The following is a 24738-nucleotide window of genomic DNA, read 5'->3' as shown; positions in this document are numbered from 1 at the left end:
ACGGACCGAGAACCTGGAATGCCGACAAAGCCGTTCCTGGATGTGCCTGGATACACTGGCAGGGGACTGAAGGGTGGGAGCACCGTGCTGAAGAAAAGCCGGGAACAAAGGATCGGCACACTCACCCCTAACAAAAGAGACCCGTCAGAATTCATTACCGTTCCTAACGCAGAAGCCACGAGGCTCAACATAAAGCCACAGAACCCTCCCACCTCAAATGCCGAGGGTTTCACAAAGAATCCCGCCGTGTTCTGCCCTCTCCTGAGTGCAGCACCGCCCAAGGGTGGCCCACCCCAGCACAAAGCACGGCCGGGAGCAAGGAGACAAACTGCGGCCAAGGGCATCGCTTATCATGGGACTGGGAGAAACACCAGTCCCGGGTGGCCCTGGCAAGGGGGACCTCTACAGGGTTGGGAGACTTTGGAAATGCAGCTTTTCTCGAGCGAACAGCCGATATTCCGCCTCTTCGGGGCCGAACCTCGGCCTCCGCCCCGGGGGAAGCGGCAGCGGAACCCTGCGGCTGAACCACGCAGGGCCCGTCTGGGGAGCCGCACCCGCTTCCCTCAGACCCGGCAACACTCAAACCCCACGGGGCTTGCGCCGCTTCTGGCCGGGGCCCCTCATGAGACGCCACCAGCCCCCAGCTCCGCTCGCTCCCTGACAGCCCGGGCCGGGCTCCACCGGGATCTCCCGGGCGATGCCCGCCATGGCCGCCGCCTTCCCGGCCCGTTACCGGGGCGACGCCGCCGCTCTCGCGAGGGCGCGCGCCGGAAGTGGCGCACCGCGCGCTGCCGCGGCACGTGACAGCGGCGCGGGGATTCCGAACGGCGCAGGCGGAGGTGCGGGAGCGCCGCGAGCCGGGAACGGGGGACACGGGGGACACGGGGACACGGGAGGGCACGGGAATCCTGGAGCACAGGGCTCCGGGAATCCTGGAGCACAGGGCTCCGGGACCGCGGGGACCCGCGAATGCTGGCCGGGCCGGGCCGGAGCGGGCGGTGCGGCCCGGGCGTACGGGAACGGGTCCCGAGTGCCCGTGAGCCTCCTGCGGAGCCGCTGGTACCGGCCCGTCCCGGAGAGGTGTGATATAATTGCTCCTTCCAGTTCCTGAAGGGGCTGACAGGAAAGATGGAACCTGTTGACAAGGTCCCGGAGTGACAGGACTGAGGGGAACGGCTTCAGCCTGCCAGGGCAGGGTTAGACGCGATACGGTGGTGACAGCCCTGGCACAGGCTGTCCAGAGAGGCTGTGGCTGCCCCATCCCTGGAAGAGTTCATGGCCAGGTTGGATGGGGCTTGGAGCAACCTGGCTTAGTGGAAGGTGTCCCTGCCCATGGCAGGGGTTGGAGGAGGTGAACTTTCAGGTCTCTTCCAGCCCTGTCATGGCATGGTATCACCGCGACGGCAGGGTCGTCACCATCTGCCCTCCCTCCCTTGCAGGCACCTCAGGGAAGGAACCATGCCCAGGATCACTCTGAACGGGATCACGGTGGATTTCCCCTTCCAGCCCTACCCATGCCAGAAAGCCTACATGGCCAAGGTGCTGGAATGCCTGCAAAAGGTGCGTGAGTGTCCAACTCTGTGTTATTTCTGACTGTACAGAATGGTTTCTCTAAGAAGAGGTTGTCACAGTTCAAGTTTCTTTTATGTGTTTTGTGTGATGCCTTTCCAAGTGTTCTCTGACCTTTTACTTGTATTTTTATTTTGCTCTGTGGTAATTAAAATTGTGGCTGGCAGGTGACAGTCAGTAGAAGTATAGATGGGATGTTCCTGCCTAAACTGGGAAGAGGAAGAAAGGCTGAGAAAGTAGTGCTTGTATTCATGCAGTCTGTCCTTGGCTGGCTGGGTCTGATTACAGAATCATGAGTGGTTTGGGTTGGAAGGGACATTAAAGCTCACCTTGTTCCACCTCCTCCCATGGGCAGGGACACCTTCCACCATCCCAGGCTGCTCCAAGTCCCATCCAGCCTTGGACACTTCCAGGGATCGGGCAGCCACAGCTTCTCTGGACAGCCTGTGCCAGGGCCTCACCATCCTCGCAGGGGACAATTTCTTCCTAGTCTCCAATATAAACCTACTTTCTGTCAGTAGGAATCCATTCTTCCTTGTCCTGTTACTACAGGTCCTTATAAATATCCTTTCCATGTTTCTTGTAGCTCCCTTCAGAATCTGGAAAGCACAACTTAGTTCACTTTAGAGTCTTCTGTTCTCCAGGCTCCAATCCCAATTGTGTCAGCCTTTCCTCATAGGAGGGATTTGGTATTGTCTTGTTAATATTTGGACTATTTGTATAATTTTCCATTTGCTGTGCGAGGGGATAATTTTACTGAATGAACGTCAAAATAAAAAAAATGGTTTTTTCACAGTGGTTATCTTTTTTTTCTTTCTGGACACATCTTCATGGTCCCTGTTCTCCTGAGGGTCCAGACAAACTTATTGGCTTTCCACTGGCTCTGCATTGCTCTGTATCAGTACTTGCTTGGTGCCTCCTCTCATTGAACTCAAAGTGTTGTCATTCATGATATAAATTCCTTTCATACACTTGAGCTCGGCTGCTGCTTTTTCCCAATTTTTAGTATTGCCACACACTTGAAAATTGTAACATCCCTCAGGACAAGGTGTTCCAAGGGCTGACAAAGTTTCCTGCCTAAAATGACCTGGGATAAAACCTTAATCCTGAAGGAAACCAGCACTCTGTTATCTGGGAGCCACTTTCTAGGCTGGTTTTTCAATAATTTCTCATATTTTCACGTATTTTATGCTGCAATGTGACACACTCCAATGGCTCTAAGAGCGGAGAACTGAATTCCTGTGCTAAATAAATCTGATGGCAGGCTCTGGGTTTTTGACTGAACCTCAGTAAGTTAATCAGAGAGTCCTACAGGTTGCTTAGACCTCGTGTGTGGGTGTTCTTGGTGGGGCTGCCAGCTGCTGTTTGCTCCCTGGCAGAGAACATTCAGTTCTGCACCAAGACCTGTCCTACTGAACCCCTGAATCCCTCTTCTATTTCTCTCCAACGAAGAAGGTAAATGGCATTTTGGAGAGCCCTACAGGCACAGGAAAGACCCTCTGCCTGCTGTGTTCCACCCTGGCCTGGCGGGAGCACTTCAAGGACACCATCTCAGCCCGGAAAATCGCGCAGCGCATGAATGGCCTGGAGCTCTTTCCTGACAGACCTCTGTCCTCCTGGGGCACTGCTGCCACAGATGGGGATGTCCCAAGTGAGTACCACCACCTCTGCGCTCAGGGATGTCAGTCACCACGTGCTTTTATCGTTCTTTTGTAATAAATATACAGTTATAAAAGTTATGGAGCTGTTGTTGAGCGGCTGATGCAGTTTCACCTGCTTTATACATTTTCGAGGTGTTTTGCATAGTTGGAATTTTTCTTGGAGCTCATTTAGTTTATTAGAGTTCTTTAGTTTCTTAGAAGCTCATTTAGCTCATTTTATATATGTGAATAGTTAGGTGACAGCACTTCCTGCTGTCCCTACAAGGCAAGCTGTTACCATAGTACCAGCTGGGGAAGGAGGCTAAGAATATCCTTAGTTCTCCTTTCTATGCTTATAATGTCTCTCTGCTTTTTTTCTCTCTTCTGTTTGGCAGCTTATTACACTGACATTCCAAAAATAATTTATGCCTCCAGGACTCACTCCCAGCTTACGCAGGTCATTAACGAGTTAAAGAACACAGTGTACAAGTGAGTATGATGTAGGGTAGTGTCCTTTTTCAAACAGAAGGTAGAGAAACCCCTCTTGTGTAGTTATTGTTTGAACTTCTGTGGATGAACACATAAAAGATGGTATACAGAGAAATGTAGTTCCTTTAGTGTGCATGTTTAGAACCTGGCTTTCTTTGTTGATGGGTTTGGTTTATTTTGATACTTCACAGTGTCTCTTCTCTCCTTCAGTCATAAAATTTTCTGAACTTAGTCTGGTTTTGGTTTTTTATTTGGTGCATTTACTTATAAAATTACCGCTTTTAATTTTCCCTCTTTGTATTTTTGTGGGGGTGTTTTCTTACGGCAGTGGGAAGCCATTACCAAGTTGAACTCCTCAGGCCGATGTAAATCTGTGAAGAACTTTGTGGTTTTGTTATACCGGTGCCTGGCACAGTTTTCAGCTGTTTCCATGCCAGTGTGTGGCTGAGCTCTTTGGACAAGCACAGTAATTTGTTTATGTAGTTCTTGGAAAGGTACAGCCTTGTAATAGCAGAAAAGCCCAAACCATGGTGACTGTTTGTACTGAATCAGTTCTGTCCTAACCTTGCTCTGAACATCAGAACCAGCTGGGAAAAGCTTGTACTGGATGACAGGTCCCAGCTGACTGGGCTGAGCTGTCATAACAGAATCCAGATTTTGTGGTGGATGGTGTAAATTGCTGCTTGTGACTTCTTGCTGTGAGCTGCTGCTGCTTATTAACACCCACTGCTGCCAGCAGAGATGCAGTGCCTCAAAGTCCAATAACACAGCAGTTACAGACAAATTGACTTGTTCTGGCTCTGACCCCTGCTTTGGGCTCATCTGTTTCTCCCGAATCTTTCACTTTTGATACACTGAATCTAAGCATGTACCACTCTGTTCTTTCTTGCCTTATTTTCTAATGTTCAGTTTTGTTTATCCAGGCCGAAGATTTGTGTGCTGGGATCCAGGGAGCAGCTCTGCATCAATCCTGAAGTGAAGCGACAGGAGGGCAACCACATGCAGGTGAGATCAGAGCATGGAGAAGATGTTCAGGGGAAACATGGAGGCTTTTGTGTCATTTCTGTGTCATTCTTCACTGACATTGTTTAACTACAAGAGGCTGCAAGGAAACACAGTCGTTGTTAAGTGTGTTTTTAGGAATGTTTAGTTTCCAGTTTTGTGAGTGCAGAATGTAATTTTGAGTGACATTTTCTATCCAGAGAAAGATGTCACTGTGTAGAACATGACAGTTAGTAATTTGTAGGTTACTTTCTGGTCTGCTATTTATGTGTTTGTCAAGAGCAATAATAATTTCAAAACATTGCTTCAGTTATTGATTTAGCTGTTATTTTTACAATATCAAAGATTAGTTTTGAAGAGTATTAATGGGAAAATATAACACGTTTTTCTCTGAGCATGTGGGTGTTCTCTGCTGCAGGAAAAGAGCCTAACTTGCAAGGTGAGCAGGACATGTGGTTTTAAAGCTGAAGAACTGTGATTAGCATTTATTCATTAGCTGGTGTTAGAACTGATTTGACTCCTCAGCCTGCTTTCAGTGCCTGACAAGCTGTGCTACTCTGGGCTGAAATAGGTTTTGTTTTACAGATCTACATGTGCCGAATGAAAGTGATGGCTCGTGCTTGTCATTTCTATAACAATGTGGAAGGTGAGTGTGGCTCACCTTAACTTCCCCTGGAAGCAAAGCCCTGTTTTTTTGGAGAGGGAGGGATTTGCTAGGCAGGTGGAAAGGTTTGGAAGAGTTGGCAGAATCCACCTCTGTGTTTTTCTCTGTTACTGTCTTTCAAGAATGAAATATTAGTGGATGAGTTTGATGATCAGGGTAACAACAAATCTTTGTGTGGTGCCTTCACCTAAGCTGGTGGTTTTAATGTAATCTTTTACAGAAAAGAGCACAGAGAAAGAACTGATTGAATCAATCATGGATATTGAAGACTTGGTTAAAAATGGAAACAGGCACAGGTGAGTGATCCCCTCTGACCTTCCTCCCTCTGCCTTGTGCAAGTAACGAAAATTGTTTCTCTGTTCACTTTTATTAATCCATTTGTGTATCATAGTGCATGAATGTTGAATACTTTCTTAATATTTCTGTAAGCATTATAGTCTGTACTGGTTTTATTTTTGTACTTTTCTTTTTTTCCTTTAAACAGAGCTTGTCCTTATTATCTCTCTCGAAGCCTGAAGCAGCAAGCAGACATTATTTTTATGCCTTACAACTATTTACTAGACTCAAAGGTAACACGTAACTTTGCTTTTAAATACAATTGTTCTTCTGTTTGTCTTATGTTGGCTTTTAGCGGATGAACAGTGAAAAGTGATGTTTGGCAAGTGGATGCATGATGTATGATTCAAAACTGACCAAACCCTGGAAGACCGAAAGTTTGATAAATTAAAAAAATAAATTAAAAAAACCCCTTAAGCCCCATAAGCAGAGAAGCATTGTGGAATAGAGTGATATTGGTACTGGTGGGGGTGCTTCCAGAATATCCACTTGCAAAGACAACACAAGCATAAAGTTGTAAATACAAGGCAAATCCTCTGCTTTACACCTTGCTTCTCTCAGATCTATTGCCAAAAATGACTCAAAGTGATTCAAATTAATAGTTAAACTTTCTCCAATTAGTTAAACTTATCTCAGTATAGCACACCTGGGTGGTTTTTTTCCTTTATTACAAATTGTAACCTCTGTAAACATTTATATGATACATTTTAGCACCTTCACTTCCCGAGAAGGTGATTCTGTGGTTTCTGCAGTGGGCAGCCACAGCCATTACTTACTGTTTTCTCAAAGGAAAAAACCAACCCAACTTCGAAATACACGAAAACTCAAAAGTATCTCATCATCCACTTTCTCAGCCAATCGAATTCACATTTCTCAGTGGCCTTTTTGTCCATTTCCTTGTTCTGATTTTGTCTTTAGAGCAGGAGATCACACAACTTGGACCTGAAGGGGACTGTGGTGATACTTGATGAAGCTCACAATGTGGTGGGTTGTTCTGGTCTGTTACTATTTCTCAATCTGCATCCAAAGAGTAAAACAAAGCCCCTCCTATTACAAACAGCCTGTAAAATCTGTGCTCAGATGTACGTTGCTAATATTCATATTCATGAACATTTCTTGTTTCTGTTAAATTATTCAGTTAAATTATTATGGTTTAATTAACAGTCCTTTGACTCTGCTGATTTTTTAGAAGGTGATGGTTTCTTTCTGAAGAGTACATCTGCAGATATATGAGGTGCTTCTTTTCTTGGAGACTTTTGAGAAAATACTGTGTAAAAAATCATGAAAGACCCTCAGCTGCATCAGCTCTCCCAAGTGCAGTAGATGGCAGACAGGACTCTTGTAATATTTCCAAGTCCTCACTCATAGAGGAAAACAAGAAAAAATAAATAATGCTGCCTTATGTGCTCTTCCTTTTCGCTGGCTTGAGACTACAGCCCTTTTCTTAAAAGATGAAACGCAAAGGAGCATTTGAAATATGTCCCTTTCTCTGCCGCACGAAGCCCCAGTCTCCCAGCGGGATTTCTGCTGAACAGCTGTGGTTTGCTGTCGGAGTGCCTGGTGTCCTTTCAGTAAACAGCCACCCGGGGCTGCTCTGCTTCCCTCCAGAGACTTGCATAGCTGCAGCCAGGATTTGCTCCTTTCATGAGAACATCTCTCTTTCTGTTGAAAAAATGTGTGGAAATCCTGTCACAGTTGTTTGGGGTTTGGATTTTTTTCTTTTTTTTTTCCCTTTGTAGTGTGCAGGGAGTACTAATTGATGCCTGCATGCAGAAATTAGCCAGCTTCTCGTTTTGCAATAGTTGTCTGATGGTGCTGTCTCTTCCAGGTTAATATGTGGAAATTTAGTGATTACCCTGAAATAAAATGAATTTCTTTCTGATTAGATTGTTTACACAATGCAGCTCGCTCAGCTTTTTTTTTTTTTTTTTTCTTTTTAACTTATTTCTTCATAGCTATTACAGTCAAATATTTGTGTAGGTTAGGCATTATTATTTAGCATGATTCCTTTTGTGAATGAAAATTCCTGGCAAAGCAATATGTGGTTTAATTCTCAAAGTCAGAGAAAGTTTTGTCAAACTTACCCATCCTGCGTGTTTAAACTATTACTGCTTTTTAAATAGAAACAGCTTTTTTAAAGAACAAACTGAGTTTCTAAGTAAAAAAAAAATCCTGCTTGAACATCAGACAATTACTGTCTGTACTCTCAGGAATGTTGATAATGTGAAAGAGGCAAAATCTGTTCTACGTTTCAGAAAAAATGATGATTACTTATTGTCAGAGTCTTTAGGTGTTTATAAAATATCCTCTGGCCTGGGCTGGAGATAAAAATGAAATCAAGCCTGGTCATCTGGACTTCACGTCTGAACCTGCCTGAACACACTGCACACAGAGTGGTCAGAATAATTCTTCCATTCCTTATATTTTAGGAGAAGTTGTGTGAGGAGTCCTCTTCTTTTGACTTGACTCCCTATGATTTGGCTTCAGCAATGGATGCAATAAATGTTGTCCTGGAGGAACAAGCCAAAGTGGTTCAGCAGAATGAAATCAATGCTGAATTCAACATGGAGTTGGCCAGTTCAGGTGTGTTGACAGTGACACGTCACTGTTTCTCTGGGATTATAAAGTGCCACCACCAAGGGCTGGAAAATAACTTTTTTTAGGGAAAGTTTCTGGAAAATTTGCACTCTCGTTAGTAAATAAATTGTTGTTAGATAGTAATTGTTGCCAGACACTGGAAGATTTGGTCAAACCAATGTGACATGAGGGGTTATGAAAGATAACACAAAAAAATATCTTTCCGTGCACACAATTGGAACCTTCATAGCCATAATTTCTGAAGAGGCATAAAGAAACTGGGAATGAAATGGGTGTGAAACAACCTCTGTGAAACCTTTACTTTTTTCAACAGGACTGAACATGGAACTGGAAGATATAGCAAAGATTAAGAGTAAGTTTACTTTTGGTGTTGTTGACAATTGTTGGAACAGTTTCAAAAGGTCAGTAATTATAAATCAAGCTCACATAGCATTGCCATGTACATTACTTATAACAGACCTTCATAGAGGCTGAAGTTGTTTGGCTTTTCCCAAGAACTTTTTGGAGTGTTCAGTTAGTTTTTTTTTTCCCAAGAAGAGAGATTTGGCAGATGAATGTGTCTTTTCCTTCTTTGTTAGAAGTGTCTGTGTTCTGTAATCTTGTCAGTGTGCTGGAGTTTCATCGGTTGCATCATTCTGCTGTCAGAACCTGAAGTTAACAGCAGGAGCTTGAGATATCCCATGTATGCAAAGCATTTCCAAGAACAACTTTAACATTGAGCTGCTGACTTCTGCTTCATCTAGGAATTGAGGTCATGGAAGTTCTTAGAGTTGAATATGAGTGTTTAAAGATGATATCCAGGAAACTTGTTTTGGTCATTTTGGTTTGTTTACAGAAGAAGCTGCTCTCTTTTGTAACAGCCTTTTTAATAAAGTACATTTGAAAAAGTGACTTAGATGTGTCCCAGACGTGACTTTCTGTGTGCCCTAACTTTTTCCCCTCTTAATTTTTCTAAAGAAATTCTTCTTCAGCTTGAAAGTGCTATTGATGCAGTGGAGCTGCCAGCCAATGCCAGTGGAGTCACCAAAGATGGAAGGTAAATTTCTTCTCATTAATGTTCTTAAATGTTTAAAAGTACAACAAATTTGAGCTGGGTCAGCTCCAGCTGGGGTTATAGCTCTAGTCTAGTTTCTGGGAATAGTATTTATTCAAGATTTTGGTTTTCCTCAAATCCCCCTATCTGTAGTAGTCATTATTTTTGGAGGAACTCCCTTTTTTAGTGTTTCAAGAGTGGAAAATTCTCTGCTTGGGTTTCCTGAGCTGGAAGAAGCTCCTCACTGTGGTTCTTTCAATTTTGTGTCACGGTTTAAGCAGAGCTAGCAATGCTGCAGTGATGTGTCGGCGGTACCTCTGAGCTCTGGGAGCCAGTTTCTAAACTGGTGCCTGTTGTACATGGTAAAAAAAATATCATGGAAATTGCATGCCAATCTGCTTCTAAATTAGTAATGGATTTTATGTTGGAGAGGAATGATGGAAAAAGGGAATGATGTCTGTGCTTTCTGCCGTGGCAGTGTTGTGCAATGACTTTATAAGTACTTAACTTTTATTCTTGTAAATTTTTCATTCTCATGGAGACAGAAACATGTTTTGCTACTTGAGGTGAAATTGTTGGTCTGAAAGAATAGCTCTGTTTTTGCCTGTTTGATTCCTTACAGTGTTTACCCATTTCTGCTTTTTCTTTGTAAATTGCAGCTACATCTTTGATCTGTTTGCAGAGGCCCAAATAACATGGCAGACCAAATCCTCCCTCTTGGAGTCACTGGAGCAGATTTTACAGTTTCTTTCAGGCCGTAAGTGCATGAACTTTTTATTTTTAGCTGGTTTACTCAGACTTTCCTCTTTAGTGTAAGTAACTGGAAATTTGCATTGTTGTGTGATACAATCAAACGGTAAATCTTCCATAAGCTAAAATCTGACCTTAAGGACTTGTCTTTTTATTGAGATTTCCAGGGTTCTCTGCTGGGAAACATATTTTATGTCCGTTCATGTAACTGAACTAGTGCTGAGAACCACCTTGTGTCAAAACATGAGTGTGTTCCCGTGTGTGGGTCCATCCATCCACACAGAGGATTTTTACACAGACACATTTGTTCTCCAAAACCACATGGATTGTGGTGTGAAGCTTGCTGACATCTTGCTGATGGTACTTTTAGTGTCTTGAGTTCTTCCTTGGTCCTGGAGTTAAAAGACAGGAATGTAGAGGAATGTATAATATACGTTTTGTTGGTTTTTGGTTTTTTTTTTTTTCTTTGATTTAACAAGCTGCTTTTCTAATATCTGTCAGCAACTTGTTCTTAAATTACTCTTCTGTAAAGAATGTTTTCAACTTCTACATGTGTTAAGAAAATGATTTAGCTCTTACCAGCAGAAAAAGAAACCTTGAAGGGAGTAGAATACAGCCTGTCAGTTCTGCAAGGGCATCCCTGGAGAACACATCCCCCCTTCCTTTGTTCTTTGCCCAGCACCTTTCTCCTTTCAGGCCATTTGCATTCTGGCCTGACAAGTGCATCTGTTGATCATTTCTGCTGCAAAATCCCCACCATCAGAATGTTTCATATGTTCTTTTAACTGCTCTTCTAATTGCTGCTTTAATTAGCTCTTTTTCCTTTTTTTTTACTCAGAGGAGCTTTAGGAGGTGTGTGTAATTTTCTGGGATGACAGCTTCCCAGTGTGTCAGACACGGAATGCCAGTTTTGTATTTCTGTTTGCATCTTGAATAATGATGAAAAACTTGAAATAAATTATTTGTTTCAGAGAATACTTTGAAGGCACCTTCAGAGTGTTGAGCTGTTCAGCTAAAGTGTGGCTGTACACAAGAGGATGTATATTTGTATTTTAAATGTAATCTTGTGTTGTTTTCTCCAGGCACTGGGATATTTATCAATACATCTGGATTGCATAAGGTCTCAGATATTATCCAGGTAAATATTTAATGCTGCTACTATAAATATCTGAAGGATAGAAGAGTTGGTTTAAGAGATGTGGAAAGATATTGGATCAATTTTATTCTTGTTGGGATGCACACTTGTGCAGTGGTTTGTAATTTTTGAGGAGAAAGCTGCTGCCTGATGGGATGGATTAATCTGATTTTTACCCAGGTTGTTCTTTTATAGTCCTGGTCTCCCTTTGTGGTGATGCTGGATTTTAATTTTGGTTCGGCTCAGCCTCCACCAGGTGGAGCTGGGTCATTGAACTTGTTTGAAACGGTGTTTAGGAATATGAGATCATCTCATGAAGTAACAAGAGAGGCTAAGGAAAAAAGCAGACAAAAAATAATTTAATGTGTTTTTTTTATTTAATTATTAACTTATGAGATGTCTAAAACAAAAATCTTTTCAGTTCCATGGGAACTGAATGTGACACTTGTGGGTACCCACATAATGCTGTCAGTTGTCTCCCTGTTTTGCACTTCCAAAACTTTGATTATGAAAATCCCAAGCCCATAAAATTCAGAGGTGCAGTGGGCCGGTGGTCTGCCAAATATATGCATGCAAAAGGGCACCAGAGATTAACACCCTGTTTGACACTGAAAATGAAAAATATATTCAAACTTTGCGGACCTGTATGATAAGGACAGGTCACCTGGGTGTGTTTTGAACGGTCCTGGCAGATTTGCAGCCCTGAATCCGAATGCACGGGGGTTTGTCAGGGTGCATTCACAATGGCATGCACAGGGGTTTGTTTCTAGCAGGGGTTAAACAAAACCTTCCAGTACAGTCCTGGTGATTTGTGTACACTGGTACAAATGGTTTGTCCTGGGAGATGTTGCTGTTCTGAGGGCAAGTCAGGTGAGCCTAATTTAAATTAATTTCTCAAGGTTTCAAAGCTGAGAGATGAGAAAATTCAGAAGCAGAAACCAGGTCCCCTGATCCCAGAGGACTGTTGACCAACTTGGAATAATTGTCTGTGTGTGCTCTTTTGGGCTGTGCATAGATAAAAGGAGATTTGAATTCAGAGGAGAAAGCTCAGATCCCTTTGCTGCTGCTGAGGACAGTGACTGTGAAGGATCTGCCAGGGGGGTACTTTGTCATCCTGAGATGGGTGGGACTAGGACAGAGCTTTTGTTGGGTAAACTGCGTTGGCTTCTTGCAGAGCCTTGTCTTTGAGTCTTAATTTATCATCAGCTTGTTTTAATTAATAATAATTTTTTTTTTTCCTTTTCAAAGAACACTTACCAAAATCTCTTTTGTACACCATATCTTCGGCTATTTTTCATTAGTAAATATTTCCAGGAAATGTGCTTCTTTTTTTTTTTTTTTTTTTTTTTAAATTGCTGGGGAACATCTTGTAACTAGCTCAATCTCTTATGAGCTTGGGTAATTCCTATCAATGTCTGGAGAAATTTTGTTTAGAAAAATTAACAGAGTTGTAAATATTTGAGAAGCACAGCTGTTTTCATTGAAGCTGCACTGGGATGCCTTATGTTTGAGAGAGCATCATCTGTAAGTCACAAGACATCACATACAGGAAAGGGGGGAAAAGCATAACTCTGATAGAAGCTTTTAATTTAATATACGGACAATTAGATGTGGTTACAACTTGATTGTTTTTCCAAGCAGAGTGTTATTAGCAGAGGGACCACAGATGAAATTTTAAACTGAAGGAACTCAAAATGTTCTTCTATGCTTGGTTGTGACTGATCTCTTACCTAAGAGTGTTTGTGTATCCACAGCCAGAGTCATGAACAGTGGGAATAATAATATTGTCATTTGTATAAATTGAGTACATTCAGATACTGGCTGGCAGTTTTTGGAACAATGGGAGCACTTGTGGGTAGCAGGAATCACCTGGAAGAACCATATTTATTCAAGGTTCTCTGTTGTGTTTGATAACAAGAGTAAGGAAATAAACTTAAGGTTATTGCAGCAGTAACTTTTGTGGAGACACTTCAGTTCAAACACACGTTAGGGATTTTACTGGAAGCAAAAATCAAAAGGATGTATGTGTGCATCAAAAATAACGTGGCCAGCAGGACCAGGGGGGTGATTGTCCCTCTGTGCAGTGGTGAAACCTCACCTCCAGTTCTGTGTCCAGTTGAGACCCTCACTTCAAGAAGGACATTGAGGGGCTGGAGCGTGTCCAGGGAAGGGAACAGAGCTGGGGAAGGGGCTGGAGCACCAGGAGCAGCTGGGGGAGCTGGGGGGGGCTCAGCTTGGAGAAAAGGAGGCTCAGGGGGGATCTTGTTCTCTTCAACTCCCTGACAGGAGGCTGCAGCCAGGTGGGGATCAGGCTCTGATCCCAGGGAACAGGGACAGGACAAGAGGAAATGAACTCATGCTGTGCTAGGGGAGGTTCAGGTTGGACATCAGGAAGAAATTCTTCATGGAAAGGGTTGTCAGGCATGGAGAGGGGCTGCCCAGGGAAGTTGTGGAGTTCCCATCCCTGGAGGTGTTGGAGGACGTGGCCCTCAGTGCTCTGGGCCCGGTGACAGAGTGGGGATCAGTCACAGGTTGGATTCAACGATCCTGGAGGTTATTTCCAGCCTAAATAATTCTGTGATTGTGTTTTCCTCCACTTTGCAGACAGTGTTCAGCATCGATCCCCCAGAAGGAGTCACAACAGGGTTCCTGCCACGTCAGGCAGTATCTAAATATTACAAGGTATGGGAAGCTTTGTGTGCTGTGTCTTTCCTCACAGCATTTAATGTCTGTGTGTTGTATACCTAAGACTTGGAAGGACGTGCATAGTGCAGCAAATGATGTTGATTACAGGGAGAAAAAAAAGAAGACAAAAACCCCCCCAAAAAACCCAAACCAAAAAAACCCCCCAAAAGCCCTAAAACCACATCAAAGGAGCTGTACTTAATTTAGATTCAGAAGAAAAACGCAATTTTTAAAGGAACTTGTAGATTAAATTATGAAGGTGCAGCAAATGGGAATTTTAGAAAATTTTGATATTGGATATTAAGCAAAAATTGATGCGTTCTTCCAGTAATGTGTTTTTAATTTAGTCCAGTGCTAAGCAAATGCAACAGAACCTCATCCCTGAAATTGTTTTAATTTATTTAAAGTTTGGAATTTATGGGATGTGTTATGATGCATTTTAGAAGCACATCTTTTTAATTAAGACTTGATACTATTTTTGTTGCCAAATGAAGCAAATCTTTCCACCATGATAGTGTTCTACATTTGATCTGCGTGGTTTATGCTGGTGGAAATAACCAAATAATTGGGTTCTTGGTCTCTGCTCAGGTCAGCACATGAAAAGCTGCTCCCATCATCTGAACCAAAAATGACTGGCTGAATGGTGATGCACTAATTTTTGCTCCTTAGTTATGAAATATTGGAAGCAAAATAGAAAAGATACAGGAAATTATAAAACCTTAGTGACAGTCATTGCATTAATTACTCTTAATGTGGACCAGGTTTTTTTGAGGGAAGAAGTGCAAGGTTGTTTCTGCAGCCATTGCTAGAAACGGTTCTTTCTTTCCTTCAGGTACATATTCATGTGGATAATGGTAATCAGAAAAAGAAACAGAGGACAGATCTCTGGAATTCATCCTCTTCAAAAAGACAAGGTACAGGACTGCCCTTGGGGAGGTTCATGCAAAAACTGGATTGAAAGCTCCTCATCTGCTCCTTTCTGATTCAATTAGAAGAAAACAAGTGCAGCTCCATTGTAGATACAATGAGCTGGGGACAAGCTTTTCACTTCTATAGTTATTTCTGAAGGGGAGGTGACATGTGCCATCTCAGTATAAAAATTTCTTGTACCGTTGGTGTTTTGTGCACTGCTGGAATTCTTTCAGGGCAATGATTCTGGTGAAAGAAGATAAATCTCCGCTATGGAACTGCTGTTTGTATTGGTGTAGAGAAAATCTTCAGAGCAGCCAAGAATGGAGAGCTCTCCTCCAACCCTCAGGCTGATACTGAGGCTCATGACATGTTCTCTTCTCCTCATACCAGCTGGATTTCTCTGTACAGCTGTGTTGGGTTAAACACAAAATTGGTGTTGCACAAGGCTGTAACTGCTTTTGGCAAGAAGGGGTTCAGGTACAGTTATGATGGCAAAAATGTTTGTTAAAGGTGGTGCAAGAGTAAATTCCATAAAAGTTCTCATTCTCTGTTGAAATAATTCACACTGTGCAGGTGCTGCAGTTTGTTGGCTCATTTTGGAGCTCTGCAGGGAACGCTCACGTGATGTGCCAGAGATCTTGTCCAGATCATGTGAATTCTTAGGCAGAAAATGCCATGCCTTGGGGCATGTTACCTTTTCTGGGGTGACCTGCTTTGGGAAACTTCCTACTTTGAGCAACTTCTTAAATTCTTCAGGATGTACTGTTAGTTCTTGATGATTTCAGCTTCAACTACACTTTCCAGTTCAACTGGGATTTCTCCCTCTCCTTGTCTCTCTCCTCCCACTTGTTTTGTTCCTTATGTTCTGCAGAACCCAGTATCTGGAATTACCTCAACATAACCATTCTTCAAAACCATATATTTAGAAGAAAAGAAACTTGGCTTCTGAATCAAAGGCTTATCCTAGTGCTCCTATAAAGCAGCTCCAAGCTTGGCTTTGTTGGACTACAGCATTCATTCTTTCTGACTTTTTAAATTTATTTTTTTTAATAGTTAGGTTAGTTAGAGATCTGCAGATCCCTTTACCTAAGTCTTCTTAACAGAGCACTCTTCAGGGGGTTTTGTAAATTGCCTCATAACTACTTAATTACTCAGTTAAGTGCTCGTGAGTATGTAAGTATCTGTTTCATGGAAGTCCTTCTTTTAAGGACAAAAGTAACATTTTTCAAAGGCTGATTTTCCAAGAATTTACTGGATTTGCACATAATAGCCTCTTAAATGTTTCCATGAAATTAGTGCTGTTTGGCAATCTGCAAATGTTGGTTTCCTGAGATATTCCTCAACTGGAGTTTTAAGAGTTAGGAACAATTCTGAGTAAATGTGGTTAAAGATGGGTGCAGGAAGAGGCTAATACAAACGCTTTTTGGTTAATTCTGGGATTCAGTGGACAGATTCTGATATATTTGTTTTTCAAATAAAACCAGTATTGGCAAGTACCTGTGTAACACACCTGAGTAGGCTGAGACTTGTGCTTTGTGTAAGCCTGGCAGAGGCCAGAGATGATGGAGTCTCTGATTTCCTGTAGTGATATAGCAAATAGTATAGAAATAATTCAAGCATTTAAGAACAGCTGTTTTCCAGGGATTTTGTGGAAATTATCCACTCAAACATCATTCTCTGCAAAGTAATCGGTGAGGAGAAGGGGCGTAGCTGATGAGATTCCTGCCTGCGTCATCTAGGAACAGACACTGTTTATGTCTACAGTATTGGACTGTTGCTGTTTAGCGTTAAGTTAAAATGCTCTTTTTCATGATTTGCTCAAAATCATCATGTTGTAAACTATTAGCAAGCCATTGCTCCTTGCATTCACTGTCCTTGTACCAGGAATGGGAAAAGCTGCTGCAGAGATCAGCTTTGTTTAACACCCAACACGTCCTGCTGGTGAATGGGACCTTGAAAATGGTTGAAAACTGTTGTTCAGCTTAAGGACATAATTGCAGCACACCATGCTAAAAATGTCCAGGAGCTGGTGCCTGGCACTTGCCATGCTGGGTTACAGAAATGTGTTTCCAGCAGACGAGGGGTTGGTGTCCTTTTCCAGGCCATCCCACATCAGCCCAGTTTGGATTTGTGCTGGCATTTCTTGGGTCCCTGGCTGGGTGACTTTGTTCTTGTCTGTAGTTACTTGTTGGCCTGTCCATGCACAGATCCAAACTAATTTGCACCAATTGTTTGTGTGAGTTAGACAAAGAATTTGCTGAATTTTGGAATGTGAGTCTTGTAAAATTTGGGCATTGTCTGGATGTGTTTGTCCGGATGAGATGGAAGGGTAAAACTTTACCTTAGAGTAAATGTTCATTTGTAATTCTAAGCAGAAAGTGACTCACTGGGCAGATATTAATGGGGATTTCCTGAAAACGTCAGCTTTTGCTTTCAGAAATTAAAGCTTTGATTGACATGCGTAAATTTAAAAGAAATGCACGTGATACTTGGGTGAGAGGTTTTTATTTTTATCACTGAAACTAATCATGCAAAGCAGAAACAGAAACAGAAACAAAAGCTGATGTTTTATTTGGCTGTGCTTGTTCTTGACATGGATATTGGTTTTCATTCCCTTGTGCCTGTGTCTCTGAGAAGCTGATGCAGTTTCAGCAAGCTTGAGCTGAGCAATGAAAGAAATGGCTGATAGTATTTATTTATTTTTCTTAATATTCTTCTTGTTGGTGTCTTACATATTTTTAGAGTCACACACTGAAATACATATGTTTGTGTATATCTGTATTTCACCACATCCCACGAAAGATTTGAAGAGAAATTGAAACGTTTGGGAGTTACTGTGGGGAAAGTGGGATGTTTGGGTGAAAGATTTATAGCCTGTATAGATATATAGGAAATTCCTTGTAGAGAGGGGGTTCTTTTTTCAAGCAAGTGCAAGGTTGGACATACATTCTTATTAGATGATGATGGAGCAGTGATGTTTTAATTTAAAGTTATTAAATCTGGGAAGAACCAAAGCAGGTCATACCATACATTTGGAATTAACTTTGGACGCTGTCTGTTTTACTCTCAGAGGTTCAGGTGCAATGTGCCATATGCTGGTCATAGTCTAGCTTTTCCACTTTGACTGACTCCTTAGTGTTTTCTCTTAATTTAATGCAGGGAAGACTTTAAGCTATTGGTGTTTCAGCCCTGGGTACAGCATGCACGAGCTCGTTCGCCAGGGAGTCAGGACAATCATCCTCACCAGCGGGACGCTCTCCCCCCTCTCATCATTTACAATGGAAATGCAGATGTGAGTACCTGGATGTGGGAACACTGCCATTCCTGAAAAGTGCACAATCTGCTCTCGTGGATTTAGGTTTTATCTCAGGATTTTAAAGGGTCCTGTTTGCCCAGTGAAGCTGTGGCTGCCCCTGGATCCCTGGAAGTGCTCAAGGCCAGGCTGGACGGGGCTTGGAGCACCCTGGGGTAGTGGAAGGTGTCCCTGCCCGTGGCAGGGGGTTGGAATGAGATGAGCTTTAAGGTTTCTTCCAGCCAAAGCATTCTATGATTCTGGAACTGGTAGAGAATCAAAGAATGAGTATGACTGGGATCTTCCTCTTTTTTTTTTCTCCAGCCCTTTTCCTGTTTCTCTGGAGAATCATCATGTAATTGATAAACACCAGCTCTGGGTTGGGATCATTCCAAAGGGCCCCGATGGAACTGTGCTTACTTCCACCTATGAAAGAAGGTAATGAACTTCCATGTGGAATCCTGCTTTGAAGTTTGGGGTTCTGTTAACAGGAGTGTGCTAGTTAAGTAAGGGACCTCTAGCAGTTTTCTTGGATAAATGCTGAATAATGACACCCTTTAACCACTCCTACTGAAAATTCAGAACTGGAGGTCTGGGGGGGATCAGATCCAAGGCATTGATAGTCCTTGATGGCCCTGACCAGCCTCAGCTGGGACCTGCCCCCACAACCATCCCCCAGGGTACACTGAACCCCATCCAAAATTTGTTTTTTGCTAAAGGCTTCATTGACTTGAAACATGACTGGCCTTTGCAATAATTTTTATATTTAAAGCTTGTCACCATGCCCAGCCTCTCTTTCACCTCTGGGTTCCCTGCTTAAGGAAAACACGTCCAAATATTTGTCAAGCTTTTTGTCATCATTTTTGTTGCTCATCTGGCCTTCCATCATTTTCCCTCTGTCTATCTGTTGCTCAGAGCTGGCAGTGCCTCTGCTGCCAGCAAAGGCCAAATGTTCCATAGAACTGGAAAGGGACTCAGCAATTGTAATGGATTTTTATGGAGAAGTCGTAATCCGGAAACCCCTCAGACTGGATTTCTCATTTTCAGAAGTTTTAATGTGCCATTTCAATTCTGTTGAAGATGCTGTTTTTTAAAGAACGAGGCTTGGGGATTCCACCCCTTCAAGGCTTTAGAACGTGGGGATTTTTTGAAGGAAAGGTATTCACAGTGTTCGCTGTGTTTTGACAACATCTGTGCGTTGACATTGGTATTTGTGGGTATTATAAAAGTACATATGTTAGGGTTTTTCCCTGCATATATAAATTTTCTGGGAAAACAGTACAAAGAACTACAGGGCACTAAAAAGAAAGGAACATAAAGGCGTGAGAGAACAGGGGATTTTTCAGTCAGGTCTGGAAGATGGGTTATTGGAGAGCAGGCCTTCTTCAGCCAAGGACAAAGTGATTTACTGAATAGTTACCATAGTAACCAAACTCGCTTTTTGCCCTACAGCAACACCACACCTAAATCATCAATTATTATTTTAAATTGTTGTAATGTTAGTCAGGCTTGGCAGACTTTTCTGGCAGAACTCTGACATGTGTGTTGTTACTCACATGGCTGCCTATTTTAACCTGTGCATTTTGAAGTATTGAAGCTTAGATTATCTTCAGAGCTATCAGTAAGAGTATTTCATAGTATTAGTAACATGTAGTCAAGGTGCTATTAGTTCTTGCTCTTGGTATTGGTGCTTGCCACAGGTGGGAGAGCAACTGGGAGTCTGGAAATGCTATTTTAGATGAATATCAAAGGAAGTCAGTGTGGATGAAAAACATAGAAAAGGAAATGCAATGGTGTTATTTGATTTTTCTTCTTTGTAGGTTTTCCGAGGATTATTTATCTTCTCTGGGGAAAACAATTGGTGAGTGAAGTGGATTTCAGAAATGGGTTCATGCCCAGGATTTTTGGAAATTTAGAAAGGGCAATGCTGAAGAAGATGCAGTAAGAGAATGGTAAAGGATTGCAGTGCATATCTCACTGCTGTCTTGTTTTCTGTGCTTCTCCTTGCTCAAGGCAGCTGGCTGCTGTAGTAGTACACAAAATTGACTCCTTGGCTTCATATTCCCAAGTCTGGACTTCGTTTTTATTGTGAAGAGTTTCTGTTTGCATCAAAAATGTGATTCCTAAAGACAGTCACGAAGTGGCTCAGATTAGGAAATCAATAGCCAGAGATGATGCAGCCAAGGATGAGCAGAACAATTGAGGATCACAGGAAGTCAGGGCAATTTTTGGTGATACTTTAAATTGTGTCAAGCCTGCCTGGAGTCAGCATTTATTGTTTTGGTAATGTTTTATGAATATAATAGAATTACAAAGTCATAACACATAAGGACGGAATAAAAGAAGAGCATTTGTGTAGCTTGGCTGACATGATTGAAAAGAATCTGTTAAATCTAGGAGAGCTCGAAGGACATGGAGGAGAAATGAAAGCTGGTTTGGTTCTGTGTTAAAGCTTACACCTTGACAAGATTATCAAATGATTTTACGAAATGGAACAACTTCTAATACGCAATCATTCATGTCAAGAAAGTGGAAAACATTTTGGAAGGAAGCCATGCTGTTGTTTTTCCTCTGCAGTCTATATTCTCCGTCCCAGGATGAAAATATCCTCAGGTGCACACTTGTCTTGTCTCACTGCAGGTAACCTTGTGCGAGTTGTGCCACATGGGCTGTTGGTGTTCTTCCCATCCTATCCTGTCATGGATAAGAGCCTGGAATACTGGAGAGTATGTTCATTGCTCTGCCTTTCTCAAGTGGTTTGGCTACATGCATCAGACAGCTTGTAGTTATTCCATGTAACCACATTAATTAAAAACCTTCTAGTGAAAGAAGTCGCTGCTCATGCCAGTGGGCTGGAACTACATGATTATTAAGGTGCCTTCCAACTAAAAACATTTGGGTATTCTATGAAAAATTCTTGGTTAATAAGTAAATTGTAAAATCTGGAAAGTAAAATCTCAGGTAAGGCTTTTTTTACTTTAATCGCAAACGTATTAAAGTGCAGTGCCGTAGAAAGCAAAAGAATCCAACGAAACCCAGAAGTATCTTAAAATATTTTTCCATATGATGTCACATTTTGTTTAGTTCACCACACCTTTCTTTATTGAACCTCTCAATTAGAATTCCTCTCTGTGTTTCAACACCTGGGGGAAAAAAATCCCAATATGAGCATGTCTCCTTTATATTTAATTTATAACCATTGCGACTGTAACTTCTGGTACTTCTGTGCTCATGAGTTGAATGTTGCTGGTGAGATTTGCTAGAACAGTTTTGGTTTTAATGCTCCTTGAAGAGGCAGGGGCAGAGGTTTCGTGCTGTGGAGTGGGGCTGGAGGTGCGTGCAGGAACTCTCCCATCTGCAGGGGATCACTGTTAGTGCTCTTGGGGGGTTGCGTGTTTCTGCTTCCATCTCTTCCCGTGTTCGGCAAGAGAGGAACAGGCTCTGCTGGGGATGTTAGTGACCATTTCTGAGCGTTTCTGTTCTTGTGGTGTGAGCTCACTTGGCATTTCTGACCTGCTCCTCCTTCTTCTAACAGGAGCATGATTTTGCCAAAAGAATAGAAGAAGTGAAGCCAATGTTTGTGGAACCCAGGAACAAAGGAAGCTTTTCAGAGGTTGATTTATTTGCATTACGTACCTCTGTCATTTTCAGAAACTGTCTCTGTGTCTCTGTCCAAGGTGCATTTGGGTGTGAAACACCCCAGTTTTTGGCCTAGGGTGAAAGTAGAACAGATTGCTTCTTGGAAGTTTTGCTGTGCATCCTTCCTTTCCTCTCTTGTCTGGCCATGCAGGGTTCAGTCTTCATTTAAATCTGGTGATGTAACAGCAGCTAACATACACAAGTGCTGAGTAATGGAGCTGGTTGAGAGCTGTCACTTCAGTAGTCAGCATTTGTGAGCGTTCTGCAGGAGTTTTCCTCCCAGCTCATTCTGTTTTGGATGTTAAAGGATTGTGCAGTGTCATCCTGTTTATTTGTAGCCATTCTGTTTTCTTCTTAGAATAAGAAGAATCTCAATATCTGAGAATTGCTTTCCTGTTTTGTCTATTTTATTTAATAATCAGCAAAAACACAGGATGGCCCATCTTCTCATCAGAAGTCTCTGAATTTTTTTATGCTTACCCAGATGTGTTCTGATTTTTGCAGGGATATAAGGATTTTCCTGAGAAAATGGCTTCTCACATTTGCAATTAGTTAAAAGTAAAACAATTATGCTAGGCCAAATTAATCACAGTTTAGATCTTAGTATGAGTCAAATTTAGTTAGTACAGGATTATACCATTCTTCCTCTTAAACTTGTTTGTATTTTAGGTTATTGATGCCTACTATGATAAAGTCACCTGTCCTAAGTCCAATGGAGCTGCATTTTTGGCAGTGTGTCGGGGCAAGGTAATGTAACTGAGAATTTGTTTCATCTGAGATCAGATTATGTAAGTGATAGAAATCCCCTTCATTTTCGATTTCAATAACATTTCTGTTACTTGACTGTAATTATATGTGGGGGGAAAAAAACAGGTGCTCTGAAGGTTTTTCAAAATTATGTCACATTTCTGTATGATACACTCCTGTTTTTATTAAACATTTTATTAAACGTTTTTCTTACACATTTTGATTTCTCTGAAGTGGATGAGCATCATAATGGCATTTCATGTTGAACGCTCACTGAAAACATAACCCATGAGATGAGAACAGCTGTTCTGGAGAACTGGAATGAAACAAGTTCAAACAACACTGCTGCAAACCAAACAAAATGCTCAGCTTTAAAACACTTGCCTTGTTAACTTCATGTTCTCTGGACACATTTGCTGACCTTTCCTTTGCATCTTCCAGTGCTGGTAGACTGAGTTATGTTTATCGGTGGAAATATTTGTGGAATTACTCTTAGAGCCTTTTTGCTGTTGTTTACTGTGTACCAGGAGAAGATCCAACTTTTGAAACTTTGGTCCCAATCTCCAAAGAGGTTGTTAGAGTGAAGGAAAGACGTAGCTCTCTCAAGTCTCGATGCTGAGATTTGGAGAATTGATTCAGCTGAAAAACAGAATGGCTTCTTTTTTTTCTTTTTTTTTTTTCTTTTTTTTTTTTTTTTTTTTTCTCCTTATTTTTTTCTCCATCTGTTCAACTTTATTCATTTCACAAAGTGATTTGCCTGCACAGTGAGCATGTACAGGTGACATGAGTGACAAATACTTGATGTGGTGTCAACAGCACAGCTGCTGGGTATGGCACTATAGTCTGGTGAATCTGATGGCTTTCTGTTATTGCTCTGAAATGATTCTCTTAATTTTTACTGTCAGGGAAGGTTTGCAATGTTGTTATGTCTTGTCAGCAACTCAGGGTGTGGAAGACTTAAACAAAGGTGTTGACATGTCCTCAATACAGCTGTTCCTGTCTAGGAACAGGCCAGCCATTAACAGGGTTGGCTGAGCTGTGCTTTGGCAGAGGAAAAAGCCAAGTTTGAACTCCTGCTAATAAAAGAAAAGAAAATCTAATTGAAACTATTGATATACTACACTTGGCCAGGGAATTAATTGAATGGACAAAAAGGGCCAACAGCTACTGAATTGCTCAGAAATGTCACTTCAAACCCCAGTGATGATGGAAAACTCTGTCCCTGCAGGCCAGTGAAGGCTTGGACTTTGCAGACATAAATGGACGAGGAGTCATCATTACTGGGCTTCCATTTCCCCCTCGTATGGAGCCCAGAGTCATTTTAAAGATGCAGTTCCTGGATGAGATGAGGAAAAGTGGTGCAGGTGCTCAGGTAAGACTGGGCAGCTTCTCACTCCTTTTTTTTGTTTGCATGTTTGTGTCATTGGTTTCCCTCTTGTCCCAGTGGGTTTGGGGTTTTGTTGTCCTCTCAGGCTTGTGAGACTGTGGATATCAAAAATGCAAACAGGAATTTGTCACAAATACAACCACCTTTTTTAAATAGTGCTGAGGGTTCCGAATTCTGGCACAGTCTTAAATATAGGCCCCCAAAAAGGATGTAGTTAAAGTTTAAGTCAAAATCTTTGTACGTGTGTTATCCATCTCTCCTTCTGAGGGATGTATTTCATCCAGAGAGAGCATGGGCAGGAAGAATGGTCAGTGCTGCCTGGTTTGGGAATTATTGTTTTGGAGGTGTGGTGGTGTGTGTCGGGGTGTTTGGTTTGGTTTTCTATTGTTTCAGGTGCAAGAATGAATGGAGTTACAATTTAGTCTGTTCTGCAGAGAACAGGTCTTAAGGAATATGGTGAATCTGTTGTACTGCTGCACCATATAGGAGGAAACAGCCTCTCCAGCTAGACATCACTACTTGAGTTTTCTGTGCTCTGTAATTCAGGTGTGACTTTTGACTCCACCTGTGTTTGGTTTTCCTCAGCTCTTTGAGATTTGTCAGTACATCTGGTTGATGCTATCCAACGTCTGTTCTGCACTTTTTGTTTCTTTAGGAAAAAAACCCAGTGACTGTACAGGACAGAGAATACATTTTACCTGGTAAAAAATGTTAATTCTTCCTCCTGCCTCTTGCAGTATCTGTCTGGGCGTGAGTGGTACAGCCAGCAAGCGTCCCGGGCTGTCAACCAGGCCATCGGCCGCGTCATCAGGCACCGCCAGGACTACGGGGCCATCTTCCTGTGTGACCACAGGTGAGCC

General features: G+C 42.2%; 1 protein-coding gene across 1 annotated transcript in view; it reads left to right on the top strand.

Moving 5' to 3' along the window:
- The first annotated feature begins 790 nt into the window (after positions 1–790).
- RTEL1 (regulator of telomere elongation helicase 1) overlaps positions 791–24738 on the top strand; it is a 45295-nt gene continuing 21347 nt past the window's right edge. The window contains exons 1-24 of the mRNA XM_040080007.2: positions 791–839; positions 1440–1560; positions 3022–3220; positions 3605–3698; positions 4622–4703; positions 5286–5346; positions 5585–5660; positions 5849–5933; positions 6619–6684; positions 8130–8283; positions 8612–8650; positions 9256–9334; positions 9991–10088; positions 11164–11219; positions 13821–13898; positions 14734–14815; positions 17973–18105; positions 18430–18543; positions 19926–19966; positions 20746–20831; positions 21641–21718; positions 22414–22491; positions 23720–23863; positions 24616–24731. Coding sequence (XP_039935941.1) covers positions 1459–1560; positions 3022–3220; positions 3605–3698; positions 4622–4703; positions 5286–5346; positions 5585–5660; positions 5849–5933; positions 6619–6684; positions 8130–8283; positions 8612–8650; positions 9256–9334; positions 9991–10088; positions 11164–11219; positions 13821–13898; positions 14734–14815; positions 17973–18105; positions 18430–18543; positions 19926–19966; positions 20746–20831; positions 21641–21718; positions 22414–22491; positions 23720–23863; positions 24616–24731 — 2141 coding nt within the window. The 5' untranslated portion in view covers positions 791–839; positions 1440–1458. The remainder of the gene's footprint in view (positions 840–1439; positions 1561–3021; positions 3221–3604; positions 3699–4621; positions 4704–5285; positions 5347–5584; positions 5661–5848; positions 5934–6618; positions 6685–8129; positions 8284–8611; positions 8651–9255; positions 9335–9990; positions 10089–11163; positions 11220–13820; positions 13899–14733; positions 14816–17972; positions 18106–18429; positions 18544–19925; positions 19967–20745; positions 20832–21640; positions 21719–22413; positions 22492–23719; positions 23864–24615; positions 24732–24738) is intronic.

This window comes from Hirundo rustica, chromosome 16 (genome assembly GCF_015227805.2).
Source record: "Hirundo rustica isolate bHirRus1 chromosome 16, bHirRus1.pri.v3, whole genome shotgun sequence".
Classification (NCBI taxonomy): domain Eukaryota; kingdom Metazoa; phylum Chordata; class Aves; order Passeriformes; family Hirundinidae; genus Hirundo; species Hirundo rustica.
The sequence above is the reverse complement of the archived record's forward strand: the minus strand, read 5'-3'. Positions and strand labels throughout refer to the sequence as shown.